This window comes from Neopsephotus bourkii, unplaced genomic scaffold (genome assembly GCF_033783945.1).
Source record: "Neopsephotus bourkii isolate Nb327-2 ecotype Australia unplaced genomic scaffold, CSIRO-AGI_Nbou_v1 NB_1399, whole genome shotgun sequence".
Taxonomy (NCBI): domain Eukaryota; kingdom Metazoa; phylum Chordata; class Aves; order Psittaciformes; family Psittacidae; genus Neopsephotus; species Neopsephotus bourkii.
Window position 1 is genome coordinate 285,124 of NW_026901876.1, and position 18,022 is coordinate 303,145.

The 18,022-nt window shown below is 52.4% G+C and overlaps 1 protein-coding gene across 1 annotated transcript in view; it reads left to right on the top strand.

Annotated features, from left to right (window-relative positions):
* IGSF21 (immunoglobin superfamily member 21) overlaps positions 1–14,230 on the top strand; it is a 39,924-nt gene extending 25,694 nt beyond the window's left edge. The window contains exons 3-10 of the mRNA XM_061367806.1: positions 4,016–4,137; positions 8,493–8,611; positions 9,392–9,507; positions 9,780–10,227; positions 13,025–13,110; positions 13,309–13,501; positions 13,601–13,639; positions 13,975–14,230. Of these exons, the coding sequence (XP_061223790.1) occupies positions 4,016–4,137; positions 8,493–8,611; positions 9,392–9,507; positions 9,780–10,227; positions 13,025–13,110; positions 13,309–13,501; positions 13,601–13,639; positions 13,975–14,048 (1,197 nt within the window). The 3' untranslated portion in view covers positions 14,049–14,230. The remainder of the gene's footprint in view (positions 1–4,015; positions 4,138–8,492; positions 8,612–9,391; positions 9,508–9,779; positions 10,228–13,024; positions 13,111–13,308; positions 13,502–13,600; positions 13,640–13,974) is intronic.
* The last annotated feature ends 3,792 nt before the right edge of the window (positions 14,231–18,022 follow it).

An 18,022-nucleotide genomic window follows, 5' to 3' on the forward strand; every position in this document is an offset into this window, starting at 1 on the left:
CTGCAGCACCCATGCGCAGGCGTTGCTCTCCGTAGCACCCATGCATGAGGACTTATCTACTCCTCTGTTGCGCTGTGGGGAGACTCCCCCTGCAGCCCTGATCCAGCTCTGGGGCAGCAGCACAAGAGGGACCTGGAGCTGCTGGAGCGAGGCCAGAGGAGGCCATGGAGATGCTGCGAGGGCTGGAGCAGCTCTGCTCTGGAGCCAGGCTGAGAGAGCTGGGCTGGGGCAGCCTGGAGAAGAGAAGGCTCCTGAAGGGGAGACCTGAGAGCAGCTCCAGTGCCTAAAGGGGGCTGCAAGGATGCTGGAGAGGGGCTCTTCATCAGGGACTGTAGCGATAGGACAAGGGGTGATGGGTTCAAACTGAAAGAGGGAAAGTTCTGTTTGGAGATAAGGCAGAAGCTCTTCCCTGTGAGGGTGCTGAGGCGCTGGCACAGGGTGCCCAGAGAAGCTGTGGCTGCCCCATCCCTGGCAGTGTTCAAGGCCAGGTTGGACACAGGGGCTTGGAGCAAGCTGCTCCAGTGGAAGGGGTCCCTGCCCATGACAGGGGTTGGAGCTGGAGGAGCTTTAAGGTCCCTTCCAACACAAACAAGGCTGGGATTTACATGGGCCACACAGGAGGCGAGGGTGATCTGGAACATGGAGTGGCACTGCAGGATCTCCTTCAGGCGGAAAAACACCACCTGGCACTTCCTAGCGCTCAGCACCTTCGTCTCCATCTCCATCAGCGGGTTCCTGTAGTCCTGTGGGAGGCGCCGGTGCATCAGCATCCCTGAACCCCTGTGCTCCCCATCCCAAACAAGGGGTTCTCCCACCTGCAGGATGCGTTTCAAGGAGTCCACATGAGCTCCGCTCACTTTGCACTATGGAGCCCTGCCTGGCAAAGCCTGGGAGTGCTGGGGTTGATGTGCTCCAAAACCAGTGGCCAAGGCAGGTAGGAGCCGATGCATTACAGATGTTGGTGGTACTTCTCAGAGCTGCCTGATCAATGGTGACAAAGCCCAGTCCCTGCAGGGGCTGCCTCTGTCGTTGCCCATTAGGAGCAATGAGACGTTACAGCTCCGACCGGCATCTCCCTCGGTGGCTCCAAGCGGGAAATGTTGCTGGTGACAGTGATAAAGTCACTACTTGCAGCGGCATCAGCTCCATGGGAGGGGGAAGACAGGATGGAGGAGCCAAGTGAAGGACACCCAGTGTGCTGGGGCTGTTGCAAGCCCTTCCTATACCATACAATGCTGCTGGGACAGCCCAGATTTGGGGGTGTTTGTTTGGGGATGCTGGGGATGGTCCAGACTGGAGGCATCGGGATACTGCTTTTTACCTCTCACCCTCAGAAACTCACAGCCCCCTCTTTATTTTCAAGCTAACTCCATTTGTGGTGGGTTGTGCCTCTGATTTATAAACCTGCTCTTCTATAGGGTAAAAAACTCAAGTTCTAAGGCTGCAGAGATATTCTGTACGATCTGAGCAAAGCTGCTGATGGAGAGATCTTGGGCTGGTAACTGTGAGAGGTTTGATTCGTGCCATTCATCTACCTGGGAGATGATCATTTACATGCCAGTGTGGGGGAACTCTTTAAATTCCTCATGCTCAGGCAGGGGGAGAAGGTCACAAGCAGCAGCACAGTTTATTGAGTTCTTTATTACGTCTGGGTATGGGCATCACTCTGGCTCCAGGGATGCAATGGGGAGCCTGGGCTGCGCTTCCCAGCACGTGTTTGATCAGGCATGTGGTTTAGTGATGCCAGACGGGGGTACCAGCATGGGTGCTGCCCTTTGGGGGATAAAGATGGGTTGTAGCGCTCATTCTGGGATCAAACCATCTGGATTTGGGCAAATAAATCAGCTACTCTGTACTTTTGGAAGACAAGTGTGCTGCTGGTGGTGTTCTGGATGGTTCTGAGCAAGGAAGGACTGGTGGTCCAGCAAGCTCAGGGCAGGAGGAAGGATATCAGCTAGAAGAGGGGTTTTCCAGCATGATGTGTTTCTCCCAGTGGCTGTGACATGGGTTTGGATGTAGGGATGATGCAAACCCCTGGAAGCACACTAAGCATTGCACTCACACCTTACAGCCCCTTCAGGTTATTTTCCCTCTTGCCACAGCAAGTGCTTGTTGCAGCTCCTTGGAGAAAGGGTGTAAATTGAGCCCTAGGACTGGAGCCCAGTGATGCTTCATGTCCCAGAGTGCTATGGAGAGACCCTGTCCCTTTATAACCACTTTGTCCTTCACAATCCCTCCCCACCGATCCCCTTGGTCTCCCACCCATCTCTCCCTGATGCTTATCTAACCAGTGAGCATCCCAGCAAGATGCTCCTGCAATATTAATGGTACCAGTGTATTTTGGGGACAGCGAAGGGCCGGATCACTGGTGAGAGGAAAGAGGCAGGATGGGGCTGCCTCTGTGACAGCAGGAAGGAGCAGGAGGTTAATGTCTCCCTGTGCAGTGGCAATTGCTGGTGTTTTGTCAGGAATAAGGTTTTTACTAGGGCTTATACATAATGCAGCAGGCAGCCAAAGCCTGCCTGAGCTCAGCTGCCCTAAACCTGCCTTTTCCTTGTCCTGTGCCCCTTTATTCCTGCTCCTCAGTGTGGGCACATAATGTGGGGCAATCACCATTGCATGCTGCTGAGTTCTCGTTCTTTTTTAACCCGGCAAGAGGTGGCTTGGCTGTTCCTGCACCCCTGTGGCTTCACCAACTTCATATGCAGCTCCTCTCCAAAATCATTGACCCCAGGGCACACATAAAAAGGCTGAAAGTAGGTCTAATCCCTAGAGAGAGACTATTCTATATGTGCCTTTCCACAGGAGCTTATTAACTGCCTGTAATTCCCTACGGATACAACCAGGCTGCAGCATCTTGCCTTACTGTGCATCCTCAGGGGGATACAAGGGGTCCCATGGGTGGCACGAGTGATGCTTTGAGCTGCATTTTCCACTCCCATCCTTGGATGTAGCTTGATGCTCCCTGGCTTTGCCCACATCTGTCTGGATGTGCTGGGGAACTCCTGTGGATGCAAACTCCTGGTCTACAAGCACCACATCCACTGCTCCCCATCCCCATTCCTTGAGCATCCCTCCTTGAACCAACCACTCTGTTGTATCCCCAGCATAATCCCTTTGAGATGATCCAGGAAGAGCTTCTCAGCCTGGGAGCAGCCCCAAGGTTTCTCCCCACATCTACCCCAGGGCATCAATAAAAGCCAGGGAAAATCAGACACGTCCTTGAAAACTTCCCCTCATTCCCAAGGCCGAAGATTTACAACATTGATAATTCTTCTTGCAGTTCTTTATCCCACATCCGTGCCAGCATGTATTTTCTTTGCAATAAAAGCCTCAGCCTTGACAAATAAATGTGAAGAGGTGGTTTTAGTGTCAGCAGTTTGGGTTTTTTCCTCCTTTCTTTTAGCCATAAAAAAGGGGGAAAAGATCAAATCTGGAATCAAAGATGAGCTTTGTCCAAGTGGGGAGAGAAATGCTGGGTGGCAAAATGGGTTGCCTCCCTGAGAGATGCTGGTTTTGGGGGTTAATCCCCCAAATCCCTTTCGTCTGCACCTGGCTTGTGTTAAAAAATAACTGTTCTAACCCTCTGATGGACCGATCTGAGCTGTTACACCCCCAAAATGTGCATACACACACACACACATTGCTTTCCTCTGCCTTTTCCTCCTCATTTTGTGCTAAACTTCGCTCCTCAGAAGGGGGGAGATAAATCTGAAGACACTGAGGGGCACAGGGAAGAAATGAGTCCTCCCTGCTCCTAAAAAGAGCCTTTTTCCTCTTAAAAATTACAACCCCACTGAGCAGATGGAGATGAGAGTTGGCAAAATGATAATGGGATGGAAATGCACTGGATTTGCATTTGGTTTCAGCAAGCTCATACTAGATACATAATATTTATTGATGCTTAAGAAAAATAGTGAAGAAATTAAAGATAAATATAATAAAAACATATTACAAATGAAAAAGTTGGTGTGAAGATGCTCGTGCATCTCATATCCGGGTTTTACTTTTGCAGGTCACCGATGGTGGCACCATCAAGCAGAAGATCTTCACCTTCGATGCCATGTTCTCCACCAATTTCTCCCACATGGAGAACTATCGGAAGAGGGAGGATTTGGTCTACCAGTCCACTGTGCGGTAAGTCACCTTGATATCCCCTTCTCCAGCATGCTGGATGCTTCTTAATGCCTATTTTTAGAAATCTGGACCTACTTTGGGGTAGGTGAAGGTATTGAAGGACATGGAGCTGTTGGAGCAAGGCCAGAGGAGGCCATGAGGATGATCAGGGACTGGAGCAGCTCCTGTATGGAGCCAGGCTGAGAACACTGGGGCTGTTCAGCCTGGAGAAGAGAAGCTGTGTGGAGAACTCAGAGCAGCTTCCAGTGTCTGAAGGGGGCTGCAAGGATGCTGGAGAGGGACTCTTCATCAGGGACTGGAGTGATGGGACAAGGGGTAATGGGTTCAAACTGAAACAGGAGAAGTTCAGGTTGGAGATAAGGCAGAAGCTCTTCCCTGTGAGGGTGCTGAGGCGCTGGCACAGGGTGCCCAGAGAACCTGTGGCTGCCCCATCCCTGGCAGTGTTCAAGTTCAGGTTGGACACAGGGGCTTGGAGCAAGCTGCTCCAGTGGAAGGGGTCCCTGCCCGTGGCAGGGGTTGGAGCTGGATGGGCTTTAAGGTCCCTTCCAACCCAAACTATTCTGTGATACTCGATGTGTTCTCTTTGACTGTCCCAGGAATTCATTGCATTGCAAAGAAATTATCATGCCTTAATGCTCCACCACCAAATATCCTAGGGCTGTCCAAATGTTCCTTCTTGTCCCTAGGGAATAGGTGACATTGGTGGCAATTTCCAGGGCTGAAAAAGGGCAGAGAAAAGCAAGGCTTAGGAAAACAACAAAATTGCTACCTATATTTAAAGCAAGCAGCATGGAAGTTTGTCTTTGCTTCTTTTCCAAGTGCAAAATCACTTGCAGGGGTGTCAGCTTTATTACTAATTACACACTTGCTTTATTGCCAATGGTATAAAAGGAAAACCAAATCTGGTAAAAACTGTCAGGGGTAGACTTAATTCAAGGTGAAAAAAGCCAGGGTGAAGTATTTATTTTCCACAATTATTACTTTCTACCTCTTTGTTTCCTTTTTAAATGAGAAGTTGCCAATCGCATTCCGTAGCTCATGTTTCCCAACGTCGTTATAACAATTCTGTGACCGATGGGGAAAATACAGTTGTTTCCTCAAGGTGATGTGATGTTTCTAACTCCAAATGGCTGTGTGTGGTTGGAAAGAGCTTGACAGGGCTGTTCCCATCGGATGAGCAAGTTCGCAAGTGGAAATTCCTTCTAATTCCTTGGAATTTGAGTTTTAGGGGTTTTTTTTTTGCTGTTTTTTTCTGTTACACTCAGAGGTGGGTTTTTATTCCAAGGAAGAACAAGTGTGTTGGATGGCTGCATGGGAATAAAGTGACTATGGAGTGGAGAAAAAGCAGGAAAGCAGGGCTGGAGAGGACATGGTATGGGGTTGCTTAGGAGGTGCTCAGGGGAGTCTCAGGGTGCTCAAGGGCTGCTCAGGAAGATGCACAGGGGTTGCTCATGGGAAGATCAGGAGAAGCTTGGGATGTTCAGAGGTTACTCAGGGGTTGTTCAGGGAATATTCAGGATATCCAGGGTCTTGCTCAGGAGATGTTCAGGGATTCTCAGAGGAATCTTAGAGGTACCATAGGCTTGCTCAGAGGATGCTCAAGGATTGCTGAGGAAGGTCAGGGGGTGATCAGGAGATTGCTGTGGGGTTGGTCATGAGGGTGCTCAGGGGCTTCCTTAGAGGATGCTCAGGCAATAGGTTACCAAAGGGATGTTCAGCAGATGGTCAGGGGCTTGCTTAGAAGATGCTATGGGGTTGGTCAGAGGATGCTCAGGGGCTTGGTCAGAGGATGATCAGGCAATGGTCAAAGGCAGCCCAGATGCTTGCTCAGATGCTATGGAGTTGGTCAGAGGATGCTCAGGGGCTTGCTCAGGGAATGCTCAGGCAATAGGTTGCCCAAGAGGGTGTTCAGGAGATGCTCAGAGGCTGCTCCACTCCCTTATTTTGTTTCCCCTTGGAGCACAGGCTCCGCTCAGCAGCTCACTCCGATGTTGTACACATTTCTGACACAACTAATTGTTATTTAGAGCTTGTGTTGGCGGCTTCACAAAGGGATTACACATTCCCTAACTCACCAGCCTTGCTTCCTGCCATAAACCCAGTGGTTTCACTCAATGCTGGATTTGGCCATTGCTCTCCTCAAAAAGGGAAGCAGCAGGAAAGTTGGGGTATTAAACCAGGCTAAAACATCCCCTGTGTGCAGAGCGAGACATCACAAACATCCCTTGAGCAAGCGACAAGGACGCGCCATGTTCACCCGGTTATGGCACACTGCACCAACCCCCAGCTGCTTTTTTTGGCTCAGAACCCTCCGTTTTCCTCCCTTTCACCACATATTGTAGAACTAATAGAATTTGCAAGCAGAAAATTTCACCGCCCTAGGACCAAGAACTTAAAAGCATCGGTAATCATCGGCACGGCGCCGGCAAATCATCCGTGGAGCCAGGGATGTTCATGGTAAAAGTCTTTTCACACAGTCGCCTTTTTTCAGAGGAAAACAGCAAGTTGCCTGGAGAGAAAGGAGATATTTCTTAGAGGCTCTGAAAAGACTTGTTTTCTGAATCATTGGCTTGATGCTCTATTTGGAGGGGGGGGGTGTCCTGCCTTATTTTGGGCTCTGGTGAAGAAATGGAGCACTATTAGGAAGGGTTTAGTGATGGGTCAGGTGCTTCCCAGCCGTTTTCACTCAGTTTTTCTCTCCCTTTCATTTTACCCTTCTGGATTTTCATCTCTTCTTTTCATCTTTGCAATGGCACGGGCACGTCGGTGCCGTCCCACGGAGCGTTATCCCGAGCGGCGCGGCTCTTATCTGCACAGCACAGAGGGCTGCCGGGGCTGCCTCTTTTCATAGCGGCTTTGAACGCCGCCCGCTCAGATGTGAAGAGCAAAGCTGAGAGATATCCAACCCTGGATTATTTCCTTTCCCCTCCTTTGATTAAAAACCCACCCTTGTCGAGGAAGGCACTGCTTTATGAATATCTATATAGGGTTTTTTTCCCTTATTTTCGGCATGCTTAGAGGACACAAAGGACATAACGGGCAGTGTTTTGGCTTTGCAGGGCTGGGAGGCCCCTCCCTCCAGTCCTTACCCATAGCAGAAACATCGAACCAACCCAATTAGGACCATTTTACACCCAAATCGACGTGTAAACCCAAAGGGTTTGTCCTTGGCAGCCACTGGGACACGGTGTCCCCAGCTTGGTGGGGACCAACACTGCTCCTGCAAGCCGCTAACGAAGGGTGTGGATGATTTCCCGCTCGGTGAGTGGGTAATTAGAGGCTGGAACAGATGGAGGAGGCTTAGTTGAAAGCATCAAGGCCATTAAAAGGAGCTGCCAAGTGACTGTTTGCTTCGACAGGGGCTTGCTCGTGCTGGTGGGGTTCTCATGTAGCAAGGATGAGGCATGGGCAGGCAGCCAGAGGCTTCCAGAAAGGATCCAGTAAACCAGAGCCAGATTTACCCCAGGATAGAGAAGCCCTGTGAGGCGCATGCCTCGGTTTGTCCAGAAAAGTGGAGGGGATTAAGCTGAGAGTGGCTTGAAGGGTTCTCCATATGGGAACTGATCCTATCCTTGTTGCTGTGGTGGGATACTGCTGACCACTGAGGTGGGATAATGCTGGCTGGCAAGGCAGGATGATGCTGCTGACGGCAAGGTGGGATGCTGCTGGCTGGTGATGTGGGATGCTGCCAGCCAACAAGGTGGGATAATGACGCTGACTGATGGGGTGGGATGCTACCAGTCGGGGACGTGGGATGATGCTGCAACTGGTGAGGTGGGAGCTGCTAGTCAGCAAAGTGGCTCCTTTGCAGCTGGTGTGATCATCTCCACCTCCAGCAGCACTGAGCTTTTTGCACATCTCTTCCTCTCCTGGCTTTCTTTATATCTCTGTAAAGGCCCTAGATAATCTATCGATCCATGTGTACTCTCGGTTTGCTTGGAGCATTTGATGCTTTTTATCTGCCATGTTTTGCTACAGCCATTGCATCGCCTGAGTGGTCTGTGATGTCCAGTGTTGAGCCTTTAACATCGGCGTTCCGCAGGTGTTTGATGTCCAGGCTTCGTGGGATTCTGCTCTTGGTGGTGCTTTTAGCTCCCATACGCCTCTCCTTTCTATAATGCAATTACTTCCCCTCCCGAGGAGCTGTCAGTGCCGCTAAACTCCAGCTGCTGAACCACATTACACAGCTCTCTCCTGCAGCCGTTGCACTTATTAATAGTGTATTGATCCCTGTCACTGGTAAAAAGCAACCCCATCCGACACCTTGAGATCCGGATGCTGACCACTGCATCCCCTGGTAAAATGGGGTCAGGATGAAGGAGGAGCAGGTGGTGAACTCTGTCTCTCCTCTCCAGCCTCCCTGAGGTGCGCATTTCAGACAATGGTCCCTACGAGTGTCATGTGGGGATTTATGACCGAGCCACGCGGGAGAAGGTGGTCCTGGCCTCCGGGAATGTGTTCCTGAACGTGATGGGTGAGTGCAGCCCAGGATGGGTGGGAATGGAGGGGAAGCAACTGCAGGGTCTCAGGGTTGGAGGACAGCAGGGATTTGGTTCATTTTTCCATCCCCAAGGATGGGAGTGAGGATGAGGATGGGGACAACAGGTCAAAGGGGGTGATCTTGCCCCTCTACTCTGCTCTTGTGACACCCCATTTGGAGCACTGTGTGCAGTTCTGGGGTCCTCAACATAAGAAGGACATGGAGCTGTTGGAGCAAGTCCAGAAGAGGCCACGAGGATGATCAGGGGCTGGAGCAGCTCCTGTATGGAGCCAGGCTGAGAACACTGGGGCTGTTAAGCCTGGAGAAGAGAAGCTGCATGGAGACCTCAGAGCAGCTTCCAGTGTCTAAAGGGGGCTGCAAGGATGCTGGGGAGGGGCTCTTCATCAGGGACTGCAGTGATAGGACAAGGGGTGATGGGTTCAAACTGAAACAGGGGAAGTTCAGGCTGGACATAAGAAGAAATTCTTTGCTATGAGAATGGTGAGGCATGGGAACAGTCTGTCCAAGGAAGCTGTAGCTGCCCCATCCCTGGCAGTGTTCAAGTTCAGGTTGGACACAGGGGCTTGGAGCAAGCTGCTCTAGTGGAAGGTGTCCCTGCCCGTGGCAGGGGTTGGAACTGGATGAGCTTTAAGCTCCCTTCCAATCCAAACCATTCCATGTTTCAATGGAGATGAGGACTAGGATGGGGATGAGGATGGAGATGGGTGGGTGTTGAGGACATCACACTAATGCCCCTGCTCTGCTCCCTGGCAGCTCCTCCAACGTCCATCTCAGTGCTCGCCGCTGACACACCAGCACCCTTCAGCCGCTACCAGGCGCAGAACTTCACCCTGGTGTGTGTGGTCTCTGGTGGCAAACCCGCCCCACTGGTGAGCCCCCAGGGGTTTATCTTCCATATGTATATGTGAAGCAAACACAAATATATACATATATATGCTAAAAATATATCACAAGTATGTGCTGATTTTGGAGGCAAAATAAGGCAAATAGCTGCCTGCTACCCCAATCTCACCGTGCACCATCTTTCCATGGGGACCTTGGGAAACAGCTCCAAGCAAAGCCACCCAAGGGGTGGGATGTGGGGATGTCCGTGGTGATGACCTTCCCCACTGGTCTCACTGTCCCTTTTGTCCCTTTGCAGGTGTACTTCAAGAGGGACGGGGAACCCATCGAGGCCACGCCGCTGCCGGAGCCGCCGGTCGGCACCGGGAACTGGGCACCACGTAACCTCCTTCACCGCGACTTGGATGACACCAAGGTGCCAAAATCCCTAACGGATGAAGGCGAGGTGGGAGCTGGGCAAGCCCCGGCCACATTGGACCCCCCAAGGGGGCTGGCGGCCGAGCGGGATTCCGTCACCGAAACCATTCCCGAGACGGTGGTGAGCCGGGAATTCCCTCGGTGGGTGCACGTGGCAGAGCCCATCTACTACTTCCGCCACACGCATGCACCCGTCAGTGATGGGACGGTGGAGGCGCGGGCCACCCTCACCTGGACCCTCAACCCCCAAATCGACAATGAGGCGCTCTTCAGCTGCGAGGTGAAGCACCCGGCACTCTCCATGCCCATGCAGTCCGAGGTGACGCTTGGTAAGATCCATGCAGTCCGTGGTGGCTTCGTGGGGCTGTTTCTTGGGGTTTTTGCACTTTTTGACCCTTTTTGTACTTTTTCTCCTCTTTTTATTGCTCTTTCTATTTTCTTTTGGGCGTCTTCATGCACCCGCAGGCCAAAACAAGGTGCTACATAGGGCTGCATGATGGTCGATGATGGTGATGCCAGGGTGTCAGAGTAGGAGTACGGATCCATCAGGCATGAGATGGGCTCATCCACCCTTCTGTTAGGGATGAGTAGGGGGGTGGCCTGGGGTCTATAGAGTGCAGAGACCCTTGTGAATGGGGAGGGAAAGAAAGAGGCTGTGGGGATGCTGCCCCCCCCCCAAGTCCTCATAGCATCAGGGTGCCCCATAGAGAGGAGCAAGACCTGGATTCTATAGGGTGGGCTTGCTGTGTTGACATAGGGCTGGGGAAGGGGCTCTAGATGCAGGCAGTGGGGGTTTGGGGGGATGTGTGGGGCTGGTAGCTGGGAATAGAGGTTCCTGGGGTATCAGAGCAAGGCAGTGATGTCAATGGCAAGGGGTAATGTGGGCACAGCCCTAGATTTTTTTTTTTGGGGGGGGAGGGTGTCAGTGATGCATGAAGCCCCCTTGGTGAGAAGGGAATGGGTGTTTGCATATAAAGGGGAGGCATAGGACCAGAGCTGGGGGGGGACCAGGAGGGGCTGGTTTTGAGGGGAGCCAGGGCTATGCTGGGTGTAGGGATGAGCAAGGAGGGGGATGTTAGACCTGAGGGCTGTGTTGGGGGGACCTGGGGGGTCTTTGCCTTTGGTGCCTGCAGGGGATGTGGGAGCCCCTTAGTGTTACCTCCTATGGGAGGGGATGGGATGGAGGAGCTCCTCTGGACTGGGGTCATGTTGGGAGGGGACACCTTCACCTCATAGTGATGTCACCTCCATCTGCCAGTACCCAGTCCCAAGAGACCTGAGGACATGCCATGACTCTTATTGGCCATCACCACCGAACTCATCCCATGGGGATTGCTGGGGATGAGCCAGGCTGGCCCCTGCATGCAGGGAGCCTGTGGGGCTGGTGAGGCCCCATCCGTGATAGGGTGGTAGGGTTGATGCCAGGGCCTCCCTGTTGGCAGTGCTCTCCAGTGGGGTTGCCAAGCTCCAGGGTACCCTCCTGGACAGGCTGCTCCAGCCTTCCTCCCCTTGAGCTGGGTGAGGAAGACTGGGCTTTGTCCTGGCCAAGTGGGGCACTTGGCTCCCTGCATGACCAACAATGCACCATCTCCTGGAGAGCTTCACCCTGTTGGCTCCCCACCCATCCTTGGCACAGGCTTCAGTGTGCACAAGCCTCTCTGTGCTGGTGCTTCATCTCTTCAGCTCATCAACCACCTCAATTAGTGGGAGGTCAGTGCCAATGAGGAGGTCAGCAAGAGGCTGGCAGTCAGCAGGCAGGAGCAGCAGCTCCCTTGATAATAGAGGGCCCTATCTGTTCCTCCCCACAGAGCATTAAAGCTCTCTCCCAGCACACAACCAGCCAAAAACCAGCCTAAGTCCTGCATTTTCACACCTTCTTCTGCTCATCAGGCTTAGGTGTCCACTCTCGGGGGCTCCCCATGACACCAAGACCTTGATGGCTTGCTACTTCTTCCCCAGTATCTCAAATACCTGTAATAGCAAAGCTCACCCCAAACTGCCCCCCAAGATCCACAGCCCTCCTCATGCCCTAAGATGCCTCCAGCCTGGGCACCTTATTGGGCACCCCACTGCTGCCATCTACACCCAGGTTTTGGGCAACCTCACAGCAGATCTCCCATTAAACCCCTCTCTCTATATATATAGTATATAAACACTCTATGTATTCTCAGTAAAAGCCACATTGAAACCAAGACAAGCCACTCGTTTTGGTACAGAAAGCTATCTTTTGGTACAAACCATAGCATGGTGCAGCACCTGAAGCCCATCCACCCTGCTCCAACACTGGAAGGATGGATCCTGCATGGGTATTGCAGTCCAGGTGCACAACCATGGTCTCTGGTGTGTGTCCATGCAGAGCATTCTGGGCCATGGATGCCGTTTCCCAGACCCAATGTCCACCACAGACTGATGTGTTTTCTGGTGGCTGTTTGTCCCTTTGTGTGCTGCTGGGGTGATGTTCAGGCTCAGCCTGTCCCATCCACAGCAGTGCTTGAAGGTACAAAGGATGAGATACATGCTCTTAGCAAACCACAGCCTCCTTCCTGCCCATTTCCCCCTTTGAGCCTCCAAAAGCCTCCTTCCATTCAAAGACCAGGCAGCTCCTGGTGCTGCCCCATCCCACCCTGACGCATTGGGATCCCCTCCTTTGTGCAGGGCTGTGCTTGGCATTTGGTGCCAGCAAGGCTTTGTGGCCATCTCCCATGCTAACAGCACTCACTCAGGACTCACCAAGGCCACCTTGTCTTGAGGATGCTTTCCTGAGGTGTCCATCTCCATGTCTTCAATCCAACCTGACCTCTCTTGATTCCTGTTTCTGAGCAGAGAAAGGCATGGTTAGGAAATGTGTCCTTCACCATCAACGCGCCCCCTTACAGTCGGCTATCAATCTCAGTCTTCCCATTCATCCTCCTGCAGAGTCCTTGACTACCTGTCTATCAATCATTTGGACACCCACCAGACTGTCCATCAATCACCAAGCCACCAGCCCGCCCTGGGCTGGCACAGGCCATGCCACCCCTCACCACAATCATTCATCAAACCATCGTTAACCCCAGCCAAGGGCACCCACCAGCACTGGGAATGCTGTGCTCAGCTGACATCCCTTCTTGTCCCTTTCCCTTGCAGTTGCTCCGAAGGGCCCGAAGATCACCATGACCCCAACGAGAGCCCGTGTCGGAGACACCGTGAGGATCTTGGTGCAGGGCTTCCAGGTCAGCATCTCCATCCATACATCCATACATCCATCCCCATTGCCATGGGGACAATGCCATGCCAATGAACAGCTTTGCATCCACACCAGTACTTTATGGGGTTGGCTTGGTGGTCTTTGGTTGCATTTCAGCAGGACCCCGTCCTTGCTCCAGGTACACAACAGGGTTTGCTCACTCCTTACACCCATCTCCCTGCAGAATGAAGTCTTCCCTGAGCCCCTCTTCACCTGGACACGGGTGGGAAGCCGGCTCCTCGACGGCAGCGCTGAGCACGATGGCAAGGAGCTGGTGTTGGAGCGGGTTCCAGCCGAGCTCAATGGCTCCATGTATCGCTGCACTGCCCAGAACCCCCTGGGCTCCACTGACACCCACACCCGGCTCATTGTTTTTGGTAGGGTAGCAAACGGGGTCACCCCCCCTCCACGAATCCTCACTCATTTCCCCTCACACACACAATAAAATTGTCTCTCTGCTATTTCTTTTCCATCAGAAAACCCAAATATTCCCAGAGGAACAGAAGACTCCAATGGTGAGTGCTGAGGGCATTGGTATTTTGACCCAAAACACCCCAGGGAGTGAAGGACCGTGCAGAGCATCTGTCCTTGCATAGCCCCAATCCCTTGTCCATCCCTCTTTGCATCACCCAAGCCTTTGCCTTTGGCAGCAGGGATGTCCAAGCACCAAAAGGGGTCCCACACATGCTCCCTGCAGCATCCCTGACCTGCTGCCCACCACCACAAGCTCTAAAGCAGATTTAGGAGGGTGATCCCCCCCCCCAGAAAAGGGGGTAACCCCATCCTGCTTCAAACCCAAGCAGTGAGATGCAGCTCCCTAATCTCCCATCCCTTTTCTCCTCCTGCCTAGGTTCACTTACCGGCCACTGCGGCTTCAGACTAGTTTTGGCGCTCACCCTAACAGTGATCCTGGAGCTAACGTGAAGCTTTGCCTGCCTCTTCCTCCTCCTCCTCTTCCTCCGTACAGCTCCACCCAGCATTGACACCTCCATCAATCGGTTCTATGCTCTCTTTTTGGTTTTCTATACTCTTTACAGTCTCGGTCTCTTTCTGTCTGTGTCTTGGCTTCCTCAGACAATTTAATTAAAAGGAAAAAGAGAAATCTTCCCCCTGGTAGAAGGCTGTGCTTCATGTTTTGCCTTGTGCTGGGGTACCCAGCACCGTCTTGGGGTACCCAGAGGCTTTGCAAGGGGTGTCCTCTATGAGACAAGGACCAGATTTCCCATGGAAAAGCCGTTTTTACATTCCCACTGCACTGCCACAGAAAAGACCAGGGGGATGGAGCACGTTTCCTGTGAGGAAAGGCTGAGGGAATTGGGTTGTTCAGCCTGGAGAAGACTCCAGGAGACCTTGTTGTGGCCTTTCAATTCTTAAAAGGAGCCTACAAGAAAGATGGAGAGGACAAGGGGTGAGGGATTGAGACTAAAGGAGGGAGATTCAGGCTGGGTGTGAGGCAGAAACCGTTTACACTGAGGGTGGCGGAACACTGGCACAGGCTGCCCAGAGAGGTGCTGGATGTCCTATACCTGGGGACATTCAGAGCCAGGCTGACTGTGGCTCTGGGCAACCTGATCTAGATGAATGTGTCTCTGCTCATTGCAGGGATTTAGGACTGGGTGAGCTTTGAAGGTCCCTTCAACCCAATCTATTCTATGATTCTGTGTTGGAGATGAGCCCCACTCAGCCCGCATGCACACAGACGGTGGTGCTGGGAGCCCAAAAGCTTGGATCACCAGCTTTATCCAGACCTTGCTTAGGTCAAATCAGCTTTGCTGGAAGACAGGCATCACGCACATCACTTGTCCCAGGCTGGACAGTCAATCTCTAGTGACAGGCAGCTCCCAACCCAAAATGTCAGCACTCACACATGAGTGGGCAGCATGGGCCCCATCGGGCAGTGCCGGCACCAGCTGAGTTTAAAACACCCACATTTGGTCTGTTCCACCCTCTCCATCCCTCTTGGCTAACTGTCACCATGGAAACACATAACAGTCCAGTATGGCCAGATCCTGGCCATTCTCATGATGCCCTGTATCACCAGGCACATCCCAGTACAGCGTTCAGTTGTGGGATAGCCCTTTGCAAAAACCAGGTGGCTTTGCCCTAATCCTGCCCAGTTTTCCTGGTTCCTTTCCATCCCCATGATGCCTCGAGAGCATCCAGACCCAGGCCAGGATCCCTGGGGAGTGGATGGTGATTGGGAGGAACCTGAGGAGAGGATGCTCCCTTGTCTTTTCCACTGGGAACTCTTAATCCTATAGGATTAGTCAGCAGCCATGTGGCGCTTCATCTTTGCAAAGCCCTGTACGAGTGCTAAGCATTATTATTACTATTATGATTAATTATTATTAAGCAGATTCAGTCCCCACCATGCTCTGCTGCCAACCTCGCTGCGAGCGATTTCCCAGCCTCAGAGGAGCAGAGCAGACACGTTTCTTCCCATACATAAAAGCACATGGGTTTACAATTTGGGTTGAAAACAATGCAGGGACAGATTGGAGCTGGCTGGGGTGTAGGGGGTTCAGCGGCTCTGCTTTCATCCCGAAGCAAAAGCATCCAAGCATCTGCATCCCTTTGGACCAGCTGCCCAAAAGCCTGCTCCCCCTCTGACTGCTTTCATTGCTCCAATCCATTGCACCTCCCTGGGTGAGAAGGGAGCCTTCATTTTTTAGGGGAACCGTCATTCTTTAGGGAAATCTGCATCAATCTGCATGATGCTGTTCCCCCCAGCACTACTGAGCAGACAGGAGAGCCCCACCACAGCACGGATGCTTCTCGCCCTCCTCACTGCATTGGAGATACTCCGTGAGCTTCATCCCAACGTGATTAAACAACCATTAGTCCTTCTCGCTTCAAAAAGTGAGGATTTACAGGCACCCAGACCTCCATTTAAATGCAAATGTGGTGGCTTTAGCCTGGAACCGTGGAAATGAGGAGCATTACAGTGGCAGTACCACCATCATCCAGCTCTACTTGGTGATATCTGGGGAGCAACATGACCTTCACATCCAGCAGCTGGGAGGAGATCAGTGGGCACTGTGGTCCTGCATCCGACATCCACCCCTCTATGGGCATGCAGGACGTTTAGCTCTTTCTCCAGGGATGTTGGCACAGTGATGGATCAGGCTATAGTCTGGGACCTTCTCAGCACCAGCACAGCTAAAGCAATGAGGGAGGGGACATGGCAGCCTCTCATTTTGGGCAGTGAGGCTGTTTGCTTTCCTAGCGTCCCCCTAAGGCGATGGACACAAAGAGATGCCATCCCATCCAGCAGTGATCCAAAGAAAACCATCCACACTGTGCTGGATCCTGCCTTCACCTCCTGCCCTCTCTCAACCTTCACCCACCACCTCACTCTCCATCCCCATCCACCTTCCTACAGGTAATTATGGAAGACATCAATTAAATCCCTGGCTCCCCCCTGCCACACACCCCGTTGTTTGGGAGCCTGGCAGTGAATAATGCAGAAGGCTGGAGGGGGAAAGAGCTGCTCAGGTTGGTTCATTATTGATGAGAGATGACAGATCCACGGCTGACAACCTGCCTATGAGATATGATTAGCTTGTGAAATATTAATGGTGCTTCTTGGGGATGACGCCAGCGGAAAGCCCCAAGGAGCAGCGTTATCGATGGTCCCTGATTTCAGGGGACTTTGAACAGGGTTTAGCAAGATTTGGAAGAGGCAATTACATTCAATTAGAGTCACAAGTGACGAGACATCACTGCTGCTCTGAGATGCAGCCCCGGCTCCCTACGCGGCTGCTCATGCTCCTCACCTCAAGGCACACGTTTATACGTCAGACATGGGGATCCTCCTTCCAGACATCGACTCCCACAGCTCAAGCTCAGCACCCAGGCTCTGGTCCCTCCATCCTGCCATATGTGAAGGCAACAGCAACCACAGCATGCTGCCTGCTGGAAAAACCCTGATCCCTCGCTGTGCTCCATGTGTCATCCTCCCAAGGTCCAGAAAATGACAAGGATAAGCCTGGCATGCACCAGACTCAGGGTTTTGGTAACCCAGCCCTGCTTCTCTCAAGGACGTGGCTCATCCAAGTCCCCAAGCCTTTGGGATGCGGGGGACACAAAATCAGGGATGCTCCCACTCAGTAGGGCTGGGAATACTGATGGGAGCAGCAGTAGGCTTTGCTTGGTGCTTTCCCTGCCTCCCCTGTCTCCTTACTGGGCACAGTTACTGCTATGGCCATGTTCATAGGGCTACCAAGTACATGCATAATTCATCCTTCCCAGCTTAGGAATGCAGGGATCTTTGCAGATCTACCTGCAGGTTAAAGCAGGCACCTGCAACAGGGAGAGATGAAGACACCCAGGGGTCACAGCCCCACTCGGGTGCCCAGACCCTTCACCAATTCACTGAGCCCCAAACACATGCCCAGCCTTGATGCACATCCCAGTTACCTCAGCTCCAGCCTGGCTTCAGGCCCCTCTGGGTTTACAGGATGATAGGATAATACTTTCCATGAGGTTTTGGCCAAGCTAAAGAGATAGATTTTGGGTCCCCATCCCAAAGACAATGGAGGGAAGTGGGTGAGTGGGTATTGGCTGGTGCTGCTTTGCCCCCTGGAGCAAGCTCATCCAAACGATGCATCCCACCAGTGCATACCCTGCTCCAAAGTCCAGTTCTTAATCTAACTACCCTCATTCCCCCAACATGTTCATTGCTGCATTTCCCCCCACTGCACCCATGCAAGGAGGAAACTTCCCAACATCCCCCTAAAAGCCACTGGTGGGCTCCCCCCGTTCCCAGCAGGGATGAGCACAGGGGGTCCCTGAGTGCCGACCCAGCATGAAGAGGTACCCCTCTGCTCCCTTTCCATCCTTTCTATATACATATATAAACACATATATAGAGATATGACATGGATAGCACATGGTCC